The sequence below is a fragment of the Archocentrus centrarchus genome, chromosome 11 (assembly GCF_007364275.1).
Source record: "Archocentrus centrarchus isolate MPI-CPG fArcCen1 chromosome 11, fArcCen1, whole genome shotgun sequence".
NCBI classification, from domain to species: domain Eukaryota; kingdom Metazoa; phylum Chordata; class Actinopteri; order Cichliformes; family Cichlidae; genus Archocentrus; species Archocentrus centrarchus.
In genome coordinates, this window is record NC_044356.1 from 4,612,652 (window position 1) to 4,627,401 (window position 14,750).

Consider the following 14,750-nt stretch of genomic DNA (forward strand, 5'->3'; position numbering starts at 1 on the left):
TTTTTTTTCTGTACATTTTGACCCGTTTGATGTCTCTGGAAATTGTAGCTTGTGATGTCAGTGTCTGTGATTCTGATTGGCCCTCGTGCCTGTGGTTATGAGCAGTGATCTCCACCTGCTGGTTTGGTTATTCCTTGGCATCAGTGCGGCTGTTTGTTTGCATTTCATTTTGTTTCTAAAAAAATAAACATATTTCTGCTCTGGACTTAATTCCACTGTGCAGAGAGGTGGGTGGAGCCTATTGATTAGCACTGTTTTTGGTTATGGAACTAATTATAATCACAATTATTTTGATCCTGTTCTGCTCATTTCTGGCTCTGTTCATCCACTGTTAAAGGCCACTCTCCCTTTGAACCAGCTTTCTTCTGATTGGCTGTGCCTGGCAAACGTAAGGTTTGAACAGTGGGTGGGTGGAGCTTCTGTGCACACAGCCATACGACCATATTAGGAATCCGCGCTCTCTATGATAACATTTAGAAGCATTTAGAGGTCCCATTTAAGGAAATCAGCAGTTAGAACTTAAGCTCCAAATAAAGAAACAGGTTTAAGCAAAAAATATGCTCCAAAAAATGAAATTAATATTTATCATCAATCATTTTGGCTCAAGCAGTGAGTTTGTGAAGGCAGACTAATCACAGCCAATGCGGTGGATTTTTGTAAGATTGTAGACACTGGACACATTTTTAAATATGATTTTTCACGATAAGCTTAGGGCTGCAGTGTGTTACACTGTTACAGTGTGTTTCTTCATCTGTAGGCCACTAACTCCCCTCCCCCTGTGTCTGTTACAGGCAGTACCTGATGAGGAACCCCTGCCCCACCCTGCCTTTCCACCACCAGGTGCCACCGCCCCACTCAGACACTGTAGAGTTTTACCAGAGGCTTTCCACAGAGACCCTCTTCTTCATCTTTTACTACCTGGAGGTATGCTGCGTGTCTTTAATGCTGTTTACTGTGAGAGAGCCGGAGGTTAGATCTGATCTGCTGAGTCAGTCTGAAAGCTGAAGTTTATTAGTTTAAGTGAAAGAAGAGCCTGTTAAAGGAGACCAGGGTCAACACAGTACTGACTAAGGTCTGATTAAGGTATCATAAAACACTTGGAAACAGGCAGCAAGCAGTTCATCTTCGTTTCAAATGAAGTGTTAATTTAGGCCAGTGGGGCATTTATGAATCATATTACATGTAGAATTTTTCATTGATGTTTTCACCAGAACATGTCTCTAATTTACTGTCTCTCTTCCTGCCATCATCTCCTCCTCTGCTATAAATCCTCTCTGCTCCTCTGTCCTCCTCTCTGCAGGGCACTAAGGCCCAGTATCTGGCAGCCAAAGCCCTGAAGAAGCAGTCGTGGAGGTTCCACACAAAGTACATGATGTGGTTTCAGAGGCACGAAGAGCCCAAGACCATCACTGATGAGTTTGAGCAGGTCAGCATCGGATCTGTAGCCACAAGCACGAGTCCAGAGCTTCGGCTGTGCCGCGGTCCTGAGAATGAAACTGTGCTGCTTTTCCCAAAGTTTATGCTTCAGTGTTTTTAGATGCTTTCTGTCAAAGGTTTCTGTGGTATACTGAAAAATGACGACAAGCATTTCATACACTTCAAAGGCTTTTATTGAAAATGACATTAAGTTTATGCAGAGAGTCAATATTTGCAGTGTTGGCTCTTCTTTCTCAACACCTCTGCAGTCCCCCCGTCAGTCAGCTTCTGGGCCAGATCCTGACTGACAGCAGCCCAGTCTGCAGACTCAGTGCAATCACTGAGGACTGACCACAAGTTCTCGATGGGATTAAGGTCTGGGGCGTTTCCTGCACCCACATTTTCAATGTTTTGTTCCCCGAGCCACTTAGTTACCACTTTGCCTGATGATGCTCCATCATGATGGTATCAGCATCATGAGAACAACTGTCCAGTATGGACAAAAAAAAAAAATCATATTCCTAGATCTTTAGGCTTTTGGGTCTTGTGTGCAGGGACTGGTTTCCTGATTGTCTTTAAACTGTATTCTTTGCTCTGTTTTTTAGGGAACATACATTTACTTTGACTATGAGAAATGGGGCCAGCGGAAGAAGGAGGGCTTCACGTTTGAGTACCGGTACCTCGAAGACCGAGACCTCCAGTGACCTGCAGAGGGACGACAGGACGGACAGATTAACGGACAGCTCAGAAAAGGAGAGAGGGACAGAGAACCAATGACCGAATGAAGAAGGGCGATCCACCTGCTGACATTCCTGGATTTGACCTCAGCTTGCTGGGGAAAGGAGATGCGTGGGCCGGAGAGGGGCGGGCGGGTTTCGTCCCTCCTCCTGACCCTCCAACCCCGCCTTACCATCCTCACCCCAGCAGTAATAACTCCTCCCACTCCCATCTCCTCCTCCTCTTTCTCTCCCTCCATCAGCAGGCCTCTTTTTTGTTTTTTTTCCCCCTTTAATTCCTGACTTGGACAAACCACACACACAAAAATCACACATAATATTCCAGCTGCGTTTCATCCTCAGAGTTATCCTGTTGATTTGGCTTTAAAGCTGTTTGTGTTAGCCTCGTAAAGACCAAAGATTGTTGGTCAGTTCCACTCGGGGTGCAGGCTCTGACGTCAGTGTGTGCTGTTACACCTGCAGCAGCAGGGCGGGATCAGCTGACAGAAACTCCTTTTAAAATCAAGCCAGAAGCAGAGACTCGGCTCACCTGCTGATGTGGTGCTTCACGTGACCTGGAACATAACGAGCTGCAGTTTCTGGCTTGTTGCCCGCTGTTTGATAATCCGGATTCATTTGGATACAGACAAATGTCTGCAGGGCTTCATAATGCAGTCACACACAGTGGCCACATTATTAGATACAGCTGTCCACTCTAATCCTTCGTGATGCCTTCATGATCAGTTTGAATGGCTCACCAGAAACAGAACATTTAGAGCTGATTTAGCTTAAAGTTCCCATTAAATATTCACACTGGGAAAAAGTGAGCAGAGCTCATGTAAACCAAATCATGGGGTTCAGAAATGATCTGATCTCCTCTTTTATATCCTCAGACCCGGGGTGCTGGAGGTGAAGCTGTTAATGGGGGGTGTGCCTCAACCAACTAGGAAATAAATACAGTCAGTGAAAACTCAGAGGAGGATGACCTCATCTCAGGCTCTGTATGATCGAAGGAGATTCAGGGAATGCCCGTGTTGGCTCACAGAGGTCGCCCTCTATTAACGTAGATTAAAAAGACTGTATTTATAAAACTCTCACTGCATGAAGTGTCCTGAGCAGAGCTGATCTTTAGGCCCGGGACCTCTCCCCCTGTGTGGCGGCTTTCATCGGAAGCTCAGGTGTGAACTTCCTGAGGTGCAAAGCCGTTAAATTTCAGTGTGAAACGGCAGATGAACAGCGTGGTCTCCTGCCCTGCTGCTGCTGTGATCAGGGGTCCTTTTGGAGCTGCCTGTGCCGTCAGCAGCTTCACCTTCAGTGTGTTCGGCTGCAGGTTGGTTGTTTTTCAAACAGGTAAATGTTGGGTGTAGGCGGCGCCGCAGGCCTCGCGCGCGCTTCAGAGGTTTGTTGTTTTGTTTTTTTGTCTTGTGAGGTCGTCGTGCATTTTGTGAATATGCTGGTCTAAAAATATCCCGCCCTGCCTACTCCCAGCTATCCGCGGCGGAGGAGTGTGACAGCACAGCCGGCGAGGTGTTGGTAGTAACTCTTTTACCTGGTGGGCAGCGTTATGTCAGTTTCACTAACATGGCTTCAAATCTTTAAGAATTCAAGTGGAAATGAAGCCTTTTGTCCTCCCATTGTTACATTCAAGCATCTTGGCATAGATGCATAGTTGTAATTTTTCTGCGTTCACTCAAACGCAGCAGAGGTAAAACCCAGAGGCCCCGCCCCCCCAGATCCTCCTGTGAGTACAGGTATGAATACCTGCTCCACCCGTGTTGCTGTTGACTATTATTTTTTTATTTAATGCTTCTTTCTGCACAGGCCAAACTGCATCCCTGTGCTGGGGTGCCCCCCCCCCCAATCCAGCTGCTGGATACATGAATGATCAGCTGCTCACATCTGTGCGAACAGGCTTAGACGCACACGGCAGTTTCACATTTGGGGTGAAGTGAGACTGATTCAGGGTTCAGATCTGATGTAATTGTTCTCACCATGTTTACGCCGCCTCACTCGTATAAATCTGTATTCAAAGCAAATAGTTTGGCAGTTTGGAGTGTGCAGATGTTCGTGTGTGTATGGTAAACGCACAGCTGGACCCACCAGCTGCTTAGCGCAGCGTAAAGCCAGGGCGGGGGCCGCGGCTCGCGCTCAGATGACCAGTGTTTGTTTTAATTGGTACAAAAAGTGAAAAAACATGAACTAGTTTATCTTCAGGCCGTGTGTTGGGCCGTGTCTAGCTGGAAGCTTCCGGTCTCAGAGTGTCTCGGATAGCTAACCTCATAAACCCACAAACTGCTGTTTTTCTGTTTCACTTTGCGCACTAATTTAACAACCTGAACTTCACTGTTTCCACTGCGCGTGGCAGAAATGAGCTGAGCTGCTGTTGACTTCAACAAGCGAGCGATAAAACCGTGTTGTCCCCAAACCGGCACTCAGCTGTTTACCTGAAAACGTGCCGAGATGTTGTCGCCCAAGGGCGTCGGATACAGACGGGGTGTCCTTCAGCATCACTGACCAGAGCGGGCCTGCACCCCGGGGTCACAGTCCGAGCAGGAACCCGCCTGCTCGCTCCGTTTGGGAGCTTCACGTCCTGCACTAATCTCTAACAGTGAGGTCCATCTCAGTGCTGCTGCAGCCAGAGGGTCAGGCACACACTTTCTACGTGTTTCTGTTTTCACACACGCACCGCAGCCCTTCTTCTTTTGTATTTCAAAAAACAGAGACCCTGATGTTGGAATAGTGTTGATAATTCCCCAATCGAGGCAGCTCCTTCACCTAAACCAAACCAAATACTGCCAGGGTTGCGAGTCGTCCCTTTCCTGCTTTTGAAATAAGATCCTGACCTGCTTCTCCTGAAATTGTCTGAGGAGCTTTGGAATGAGGATGGGCTTGGGATGCTGCAGCCGGCTGAAAAACGAGCGCGCCGTGAGCCGAGCGGGAGAATCGATCCTGTGACGCGCACGGCTCCGGCACTGAGCGTTGTGAACGCTGTGCGTGTTGGATGCTGCCGGTAGCTGGACGGACAGTTTGTTCATCTCCCACCAGCCTCCCTTTTTCCTCCCTCCCTCCTCCTCCTCTTCCTCTCTCTGTGCTGAAGAGCACAAACAGCAACACCAGCACTGCTGCCCACACCTCCTCTGTCCTCCAGCTCTCCATGTTTACACACTGAAGGGTTCGAGCGAGCCGACGGGGCCCACACTGAACACACACACTCACACTGCCGAGCTTCTTCCACAGCTGCCAACAAAACTCGGCAGCAGCTCGTTTTCTTTCTCTTTTTGTTTTCTTCAGTTTACGTCTCTTCCTCTCTCTCAGCCTCCTCCTCTCTTCATGCCAGGTAGATATTTCCTTTATTTCTCAGGAAGTATTTGATAGACCATTTTATGAGGAAATGTATCCGCCAGCAGCTCCGTCACCACAGCACAACCACAGTACATCTCTCCCCACAGCTTCGTTTTCTTCTCCTTGCTCCACAGCAGCCCTTCTCATTTCACACAACACCTTTTTTCTTTTTTAATACAAATATCCTCCAATGTTTGGAGCAGCACCTGGAAGAGAGACCATCTTTATATTTTGTATTTGTTATTTGTGGTAGATTTTTTTCTCTCCTCAGAGATCGGGGAGCTCGTTTTAACAGCCAGAGGAGAACGGGGACTCCTGTTCTTTTTAAAGATCAGCGACTTCTCAAAAAGGAGTGTTTTTATAACAGACACACAACTCTACACACATTCACTTGACTGACAGTCCTGCTTTTAACGTTTTTCTTTTCTTTTTTTGACAAGCGGGCGTGACGAGAGGTCAGCCGGAGCTCGAATGTGAATCTCTGTCTGCCCCTTGGCAAAAAAAGCGTATCGACTCGTCATCCTTCAAACCTCTTCTTGTTTTTTGTTTTTCATGTGTTGTCATGAGACAGCATGGAATAATGACACTTGCAAAGTGGCGCTGAAAAAGTAAATAATGACATAACCATGAATAAAGGATTGTAAAATATTAATAAAAGAATTACTTTTCAGAAATCTGCACTTGTATCGTGGTTTTTGTGGGACTTCGGGAGCGTGGACAGAAATCCAGCCGCTTCCTGAATTACGGAGTTAATGTGGAAACTGCAGTCGGCTCCACGAGTGTGGTTTGTGAGTCTGTGCAGCAAACTGTGAGTGAAGTGCCAAATTTAAGGGTTTAACACAAACTTTACCTCCATTTTTTACACAGGCCCAAAAATTTCAGAGGCTAAAAATTAATTGGACAAACAACTTCAATTATGAGGATTGTTTTTAAATCCTTTGCGGTCGATGATTGCCTGAAGTCTCAAACTCCTCTGAGATGCTCTGCTGGGCCTTTGCTGCAGCCAGCTTCAGCTGCTGCTTGTTTGTGGGTCTTTCTGCACTCAGTCTAGTATTTAATAACTGAACTCACCCGTCCATAGACCGGTTTATCAGTCAGTTCAGTTACGTTTGAGCTGCTGAAAATGGGAGGCTGGATAAAAATGGCCACGGTTCTTAAACAGCAATATTTTTGTTGAGCCCCTCGAATAAAGCTGAAAGTGTGCACATCAAATCAATCTGCAGTGTTTGATTTCACATCCTCAGTGATGGTGTACAGAGGAGGATTTTAGTCTGATAGCGTCTCAGAGCCCGCTGTTCTTCTGCGGCGGTGGAACCTGCAGCCTGCGCAGCTCCATCAGATACACAAACAGTGAAGACTTCAGATGAGACGGAGCTCGTTACTTCAGGGACCTGCACCAGTGGGAAGAGCGTCATCCCCCATCGTTTCTGAGTGACTGTACATCGTGGAGCTTGTGTGGAACAATAAAGCTTCGGTGTGAGGTGTGTGTGCAGGGAAACCCTTCAGCAGGAACCGTTTGATTCAAGCTGGATGTTAAAGTCCTTCAGATATTCTGTGCTGCTTGTTGTTTCTGCGGTCAGAGGTCAGCATGCTGACAAACTCCTTCATTAACCTTCATCTGCAGGTAGGAGGAGCGCTTTATGAACGACATCTTTCTGCATTTGTGGATTATTCTGTTCCCTGTGGAAATGGATGTCGCCACTGCTTATTTCACATGAGTCCATGAAATATTTCTCTCATGTACAGTATGAAGTATTTAGAATCACTTGGAGCTGCTGCAGCATTAAAATGCTGCACGGTTACTCAAACGGGCCCACGCCGTCAGACACGTGCAGGGTTCAGATCTGGTGAAAGTGAAGGTGATGACAAACTGAGCCCTCCGGATTGAGGAGCATTTTTAAAAATAGGTTGGAAATCAGGATCTGGATCAGAAATAAATACAGTGTAGGAAGCTGGTTTAAACACACACACACTGGGCGGGATTTGCATCTGATGCACAGCCCTGTGACTTCATAGAAGTGACAAAAAACTACTTGGCATGTTGAACCATGTTTGATGTTGCAGCTCTAGATGATTTTGGTTACGTACACACTGCTGACAGGTCACCAGGCTAACACAGAGAGACAACCATCCACACCTATGGGCAATTTAGAGTAACCAATTAACCCAACCCCAGTAAGTGCATGTCTTTGGACTGTGGGAGGAAACCTGCGCAGCCACGGTGGAATCAAACCCAGGTCTCCCAGATGGTGTTCTAACTGTGAGGCAGCAGTGCTAACCACCACGCCACTGTGCTGATGTCAGCTGGGATAGGCTCCAGAACCCTGAACAGGATAAGCGGAAGTGAATGGATGGATGGACACACTGCTGCGTATCTTTATCCATAATAAAAGATCGTCATGTATATAAGTTTATATTTTCAAATCTGCAAAAAGCTCTAGAATCAGTGATTTGGAGAAAAAAGTCACAAAGCAGCAGCACATAGAGTGAAACCAGCCCTCAGTTGTACCACATGTGTTAGGACTCTGCCAGGCTCAATAACTGGCCTGAAGTCACATGACCACACGCCCAGCCCATCCTTGTAGGTGCCTCACTGCTAGATTTGTATGTTGGAAGTATCCGTATTTTTCCACTGATGATCCTATTGAAGGTTTTTCATATTCCACGTGCTGCTGGAGTTTTGCCCTCTGTTTCCTCCTCTGTGTGCAGACTGGAGGATGAAGATGATGAAGCTGTGTTAGAAACACTGAAGTCTCTCCCACACATCTAAATGCAGAAGTCTCTGTTCCCATCCAGACTGGAGCCCCCCCAAAGTAATTAAGATAGTTTCCTCTTTCCATCTATGTACAAAATCAGAATCAACTCAGCATCAGATGCTTATTATATCATGATCACCTGTGTGAAAGTGTCTGTATTCATTATGGTTGCCCACCCCACTGTTCCACTCCACTGTTCCACTCCACTGCTGTTTTTCCTTTAATTTGTCTCGATATTTACAGGTAGAAAAATCTGGCAAACACATTCACATGAAGCAGGTTCACGCAGTAAGAGCAGAGCATAAAACCTGGAGTCCATCCAGCCACCATCCTTCAGCAGCCTTATCATTATCATCACCCACCACTTCAATAAGAAAGATTGACTCATCCTGAGCATTTGTGATGGAGACTTTTACATCGAGCATTTATTAAAAAATATAAAAGCTGCAGTAACTACAGAAACTTCATGCTAACACCATTTCTGCAAAATATCAGACAGGATTTCATGAACCAGGCACACAGTTTTAACAGGAGCTGAACGAGCCAAGGATGCTGTAAAAGAACTTCCTCATATCTTTGGTTTATTCTATTTAACTGATTCTGCAACACGTTCTGATCCCAGAGTGTGACGTGCTGTTCTTATAGCGATCCAGATCCAAGATCCAAGACTGTGTTAAGAGGCTGGAGGGACGGTGGTGACATGAGTCACAGGATTATCAGCCAGAACGCCCAAGTTCAGGTCCCGTTTAGAGCTTTAACTTGGTCAGGTTTGGGTCAAAAAAAGTGCTTTGGATTAAATTATGCAACTCTGGGTGTAAAATAGTGAACTGTAATGGTTCATGTGATGACTAGCTCACTATTCATATAACCCCACGCTCCAAAGGACACCTTACTGAAAGCCAGCAGCTGAAGGCATGAAAAACATCAAAGATCAAAAAGTGCAGAAGCACAGACGGTGGCTGCAGTGGACACTTTTATTGTTCTCTACTCTGACTCTACTTTGAGTCTGTTTGTTTTGTCCCGATACCGCTCCATTACTGGTGGAAATTCATGGAACTGGTTCCAGACTGGGAGAGGTAATGAAGCATCTGATCTCACACTGAGAATATCGTTCAAAGGGAAACCCAAATTCAGACACAACCAGGTTGGAGTTGAAAGGGCATTTTAGCCACTAAAGTGCATCAGGCGCTGCACATCGATGGCAGGAAAATGCATCTGAAAAGGGCAAACAGGACAAATACAGGCAGGGAGCAAGCAAAAGGAAACAAGGGAGCGACAGGAGCTGGAGGGAGAAAGAAGGGAAGGACAACAAGGAACAAGTGAACTCAATAAACACTCAGGAGGACAGGAAAGGGGCAAAAAGACAAATTATCCTTCAAAATAAAACAGGAAGTGAATGGAAATGAACGTATAATGTACTGAAACTGGAAGCTCACATAGTGAGATAAAGTCATTTAGCCAGTTAAGAGCCAACCAGAGCAAATATTAGACTTAAATTCATCATATTTGACTCCAAATAAATGATTCTGTTTCTTCGTTTAGCTGCTGGGTGACTAAATAACGACACACCCCAGCACACCCCGCTGCTGCAGACTCAAGTGTGCCATTTCTGAGGCTCAAATTTCATGGACGACCTATAACTAAACAGGCTTAGGGAAAGGACGTGCTGCTGTCTCAGGGGTCGAGTCCACGACCCCAAACATTATGTGAGTGAAGATCTTTGCTGCATGTTGTTCCCCACCCAGAGCCTCGCTCCCCTTTTTATATGTGTGCAAAGATGTAAGAGCAGCCTGCAGCACAGGTACGCAGAGTTAACTGTGATCCTAAAGTTCCACCCTTCACCAACCACCCACAGATACTTCCACCCACCCACACCCACTGCCCCCGTCCTGTCCGTCACCTCTGGGCAACCACTGCCCCACTTATTTACACTCTGTGTGCTTTCATGTGCCCGAGCGATGTTTGTTTACTCCTCACACGGTGCAAACCGCAGCACGACATATGGAGATGTGCCTCCATATGGCCGTGTTTTGCTGTTTGCCAGTGTGACGGCTGCAGAGACTCGCTGTCTTCTTCTTTTCTTGGATGACTGGCTGCATGCAGGCTACATTCTAACATGAGTTAACTGAGGTCAAAGCCTGCAGATGTGATGCTTGTTTTTTTTTTTTGCATTTTTTCTTTACAAGTTGCGACGTCTCAAGTGTGGACGTTTTTGGTGAAGCGTGTGTGTGAAAAGATTTGAATGTGTGCAAGCAGTAGTGTGTGTGTGAGGAACACAATATAAGTGCAGTGCTCTGTGTGTGCAGCCATTTGTCACTATAGCTGTCGTATCTAATGCTGCACATTTATAAAATGCAGTGTTATAGTTTGTGTTGTAGTTTCATACTTACAGTAGAAAAACTGTCAGAAGTCCTCAGAGATTTCCTCCCTGAAACCCTGTCCAAGTGTAACCAGTAGGTCAGCTGAGGCCTCGGTCACACAGGCCTAGAGCCTGGTCAGCGACTCCGAGGCAACCACCACAAATGTGTGTTTCCCCAGCCAGTTGACAACTGGTTGCTGTCACCAGGTCACAAAGAGGGTGCTGCACCTTTGTGGTTACTTTGGTCACTAGCAGACTACAGCAGTTGCCAATAGTTTGCATGGGAGACCCCAACCTGTCTGCAAACACTCGGCAACTATTTGCCAAGCGGCAGTGAAACTTGAAAAGGTGCAACACAAACTGGAAACAGTCTGCCTTTAAAGTAGAAGCTGTGCTTTTACACAGCAACTAACACATTTCAAGAGGTGAAACTTTTATTTTGAAGGTGAACTGTTTCACAGTTTGCCGCTCAGTGAGTGGCTGCTGAGTGTTTGTTGATAAGTCAGAATCTTCCATGTAAGCAATGGGCAAGCGTGGCAGTCTGCTAGCAACGAGAGTAGTTTTGAGAAGGTTTTTGGTGCAGCACCGTGTTCTTCTTTGTGCCCAGTTTCACCTGACGACATGTGGTCGCTGACTCGGCTCCCAGCCGGTGCGACTGAGGCCTTAACAAACAGTAACTGCTGAAACAACAGAGGACAGTTTATTCAGGGTCTGATAGCAGTTTACCGTCTTCGTCCACTGTCTCATACATTTCTGAACTGAAGCAGGTATGTCCATTTTACACTTCAGTGCATCACTGTTTCCCATCTGTGATACAAAACCTAAAACTTCTGTGTAGAAACAACATGACACAACACGTGAACTTGTCCTTTAACTCTTTGAGTTCCTCCTTAGTCCATGAATTATAAAACTCGAGATGATGCCTCTTTGATAGATTCATAGTTTCACATGTTTCAGATTCAGACTGTGACCAGGACACTTTTTTTTGGAACCATTCAGAGATTTGCTGGTGTGAGCTTGAGTTTCAGGGCACTTGATTTTTCTCCTTTAGGATCTTCTGGTAGAGCAGAATTCATGTTTCCATGAGTTACAGCAAAGCAGCCTCAGGCCATCACGCTGCCACCACCACGTCTGACTGTTGGTCTGATGTTCTCTTTATGAAACTCTGTGTTAGTTTCTGCAGATGTAACGGGACTCAAACCTTTCAGAAAGTTCAGCTTCTGTCTCGTCAGTCCACAGAATATTTTCCCAGAAGTCTCGGGGATCATCGTGAGACGAGCCTTCGTGTTCTTGATGGTCAGCAGTGGTTTTCTCCTTGGAGCCTCTTACTGTTATTGTTGAATCATGAACTCTGACCTTAGCTGAGCCAAGTGAGGCCTGCAGGTCTTTAGATGTTGTTCTGGGTTCTTCTGGGACCTCCTGGATGAGTCCTCTTTGTCTAATATTAAAGTTTGTTTGATCTGAAACGTGTAAGTGTGACAAATATGAAAAAAAAAAAATCAGGAAGGGGGCAGATACTTTTTCACAGCACTGTAACTGTCATTATCACCGGAAAGAGCCAGAAACACACACACACACACACACACACACACACACACACACACACACACACACACACACACACACACACACACACACACACACACACACACACACACTCAGAAAGTCTGTTTGGCAGATCGTGGTGGGTAACAGACACATTCAGGATTAGCTTGGTAATTATTGCAAATTAGTAGGTCTCCAGGTAACAGCAGTACTATGCAAATTGGCTTTAGTGAGTATTTCCACAAAAGTGAGTTTATTAAATAGTGTTCGCTGGATGACCCATATGTGAGCCCCCTGTAACACATTTAGGCACTTGACTCAAATTTGTGCAATTCATCATTATGACCTAAGCTAAGGGCACTCTACAGTCTTTCCTTTTTCCCACCTTACGACCCTGATGAATCCATGAGGGAAGAGAAAAAGGTTTTAAATTATCAGCTACACAGCAGCCGTCCTCAGACTGTCTCTGGTGCACCATCACAGCTCTGTGGATATTCCTATCTTACTGCTAGTACAAGTCTGAACTGCTTATTAAACTAAATATTTTGTCTTGTCAAGTTTCTGTTTTCCTTCTTAGATTCAAGCTCCGCATTTTAGAAATGATTATTACATCCTACTGCAATCAAACATGTGCACAGGTAGCCTAATAACAAAGAAACCAGAGTCTGCTGTAGCAGAATCATCAGTGTTCATAAGAAACATAAACTAGTACCACAAATTTGTCATCAGCACAGAGAGCAGCCTCTGGCTGATAATTATTAATGCATTATTTGGGTTATTATTGTGCTGCACCACTTCAGGCTTCACAGAAGTGACATTTTCCCCTTCAACACACCGTGGCATCTCTCCCTCGGGTAACTCGCTAAAGCTGACTTTCCACACGACTACAACACAGCAGCCCAAATCCCACTTTACCTGATACAGCTTTAGACTCAGACACGAGGCTGGTGTTAGTCTCCTCATCATCCACCCATCCATCCATACGTCCATCCATTCGTCCATCCATCCATCCGTCCATCGATCCATACGTCCATACGTCCATCCATCCGTCCGTCCATACATCCATACATCATCCATCCATCCATCCATCTATACATCCATCCATACGTCCATCCATACAGCTGTCCATCCATCCATCCATCCATCCATACATATGTCCATCCATCCATCCATCCATCCATACATACATACATACATACATACATACATACATACATACATACATCCATCCATTTTCTGCCATTTATCCGGGTTGTGGGGGCAGGAGTCTAGACCTCCCTCTCCCTGACCACCTCCTCCAGCTCTTCTAGGGGGGGCACCGAGGCCAGTTAACAAATCTATTTAGTATCTATTCATAAATTGGATGTGCTTTGTCTGGTTTGTATTATAAGCATTAAATCAAAGTTTTGCTGCAATAATATGGAAGAGTGAATTTATGTGACAAATACACTTGTCTTGTTTTTCAAAATCCTCCAAACCCGTCTGAAGGTTTGGAACAGTGGGAGATACTGCTGTCTTTTTCAGCTCTACAGTAACATGTTAGCAAAGACTCAAGTGTTTCAAACCTAAACCAAAAGCAGGCTCTTCTGGGATCTTAAGATATCTCGTTCATCCACAAAAAGATGGCACTTTTTTTTGTCTCTGACTCTTCCAGAAGCTGTGAACTCGGGACCACGTGTGAAGATTTCTTCTGCTGCTGGTTTGATGAAAACATTTCAGAAGTCTGGGATTCAAACTCCAAACGCAGTGACGCTAAAAGCAAGACTTCATTTTTCTTCACTTCAGCTGAAGTTCCCATTTTACTCGACGATGAAAACTGGAATTATTGCAGACTTTTAGGTCAGGCTGAACAGAAAAGCTCTTTTTTTGGTCACTGAGGTTGATATTTTGGACACCACTGGCACCTTCACATAAAAGTTATACAAGTTTGTGTGTTTCTGTGTGTGTGTCTGTGTGGTCATGTGTACGGGTGACGCACTCACTGCTGGCCAGAGGACACTTTGACTCATCCCTGTCTGTTGACTGTACTGAGGTCTGGCAGGTCCACCACTAAGAGCAGCCCTGCGACGACTGCAGCGTCAAACAACACCCCCGCCCCAACCCGCCACCTCCCACCTCTTGCTGCCCTAGAGGAAGTGATGTAAAAGCTGAACACAATCAAAACAATAGAAAACCAAGGGGAATGGAAACAAAGAGAAAGAGCTCTGATGCATTTGATTTTACATTTCAGTGCTGAAAACTGAGCCACAAACCTGACACTCAGCTCAAAACCTCCTGAAGTGTAACCAAGAGTCCTCTCAGGTTCCTGAACACCGTGCAGCATTCAGGCTTTCAAGCAAACGGCATTTTTGCTTTGAACTACATTTTACTGTCTTCACACTCATCAGTTTATCCATGTTACTGCAGCGATGAGTGTTGGAGGTGGTGGTGCTGAAGCAGATATTGGAAAATGCCCCAAGAAAGTTTCCCAGCCTCATTATGAGATCCTGAACTGCCGGAGGCTCGGAAACAGCTGCTAACTCCAAAAACCACAGCTTCAGCCTCCGCTCTCACAGACACATACTCAGAGCAGTTCTCTCCAGCTGTAACAGACAGGACAGCATGGAGATGGAGATG

General features: G+C 45.7%; 1 protein-coding gene across 1 annotated transcript in view; it reads left to right on the plus strand.

Annotated features, from left to right (window-relative positions):
• Positions 1-6,150, plus strand: part of LOC115788131 (CCR4-NOT transcription complex subunit 3-like) — a 45,771-nt gene extending 39,621 nt beyond the window's left edge. The window contains exons 17-19 of the mRNA XM_030741054.1: positions 792-924; positions 1,301-1,426; positions 2,022-6,150. Coding sequence (XP_030596914.1) covers positions 792-924; positions 1,301-1,426; positions 2,022-2,120 — 358 coding nt within the window. The 3' untranslated portion in view covers positions 2,121-6,150. The remainder of the gene's footprint in view (positions 1-791; positions 925-1,300; positions 1,427-2,021) is intronic.
• Positions 6,151-14,750: the final 8,600 nt, after the last annotated feature.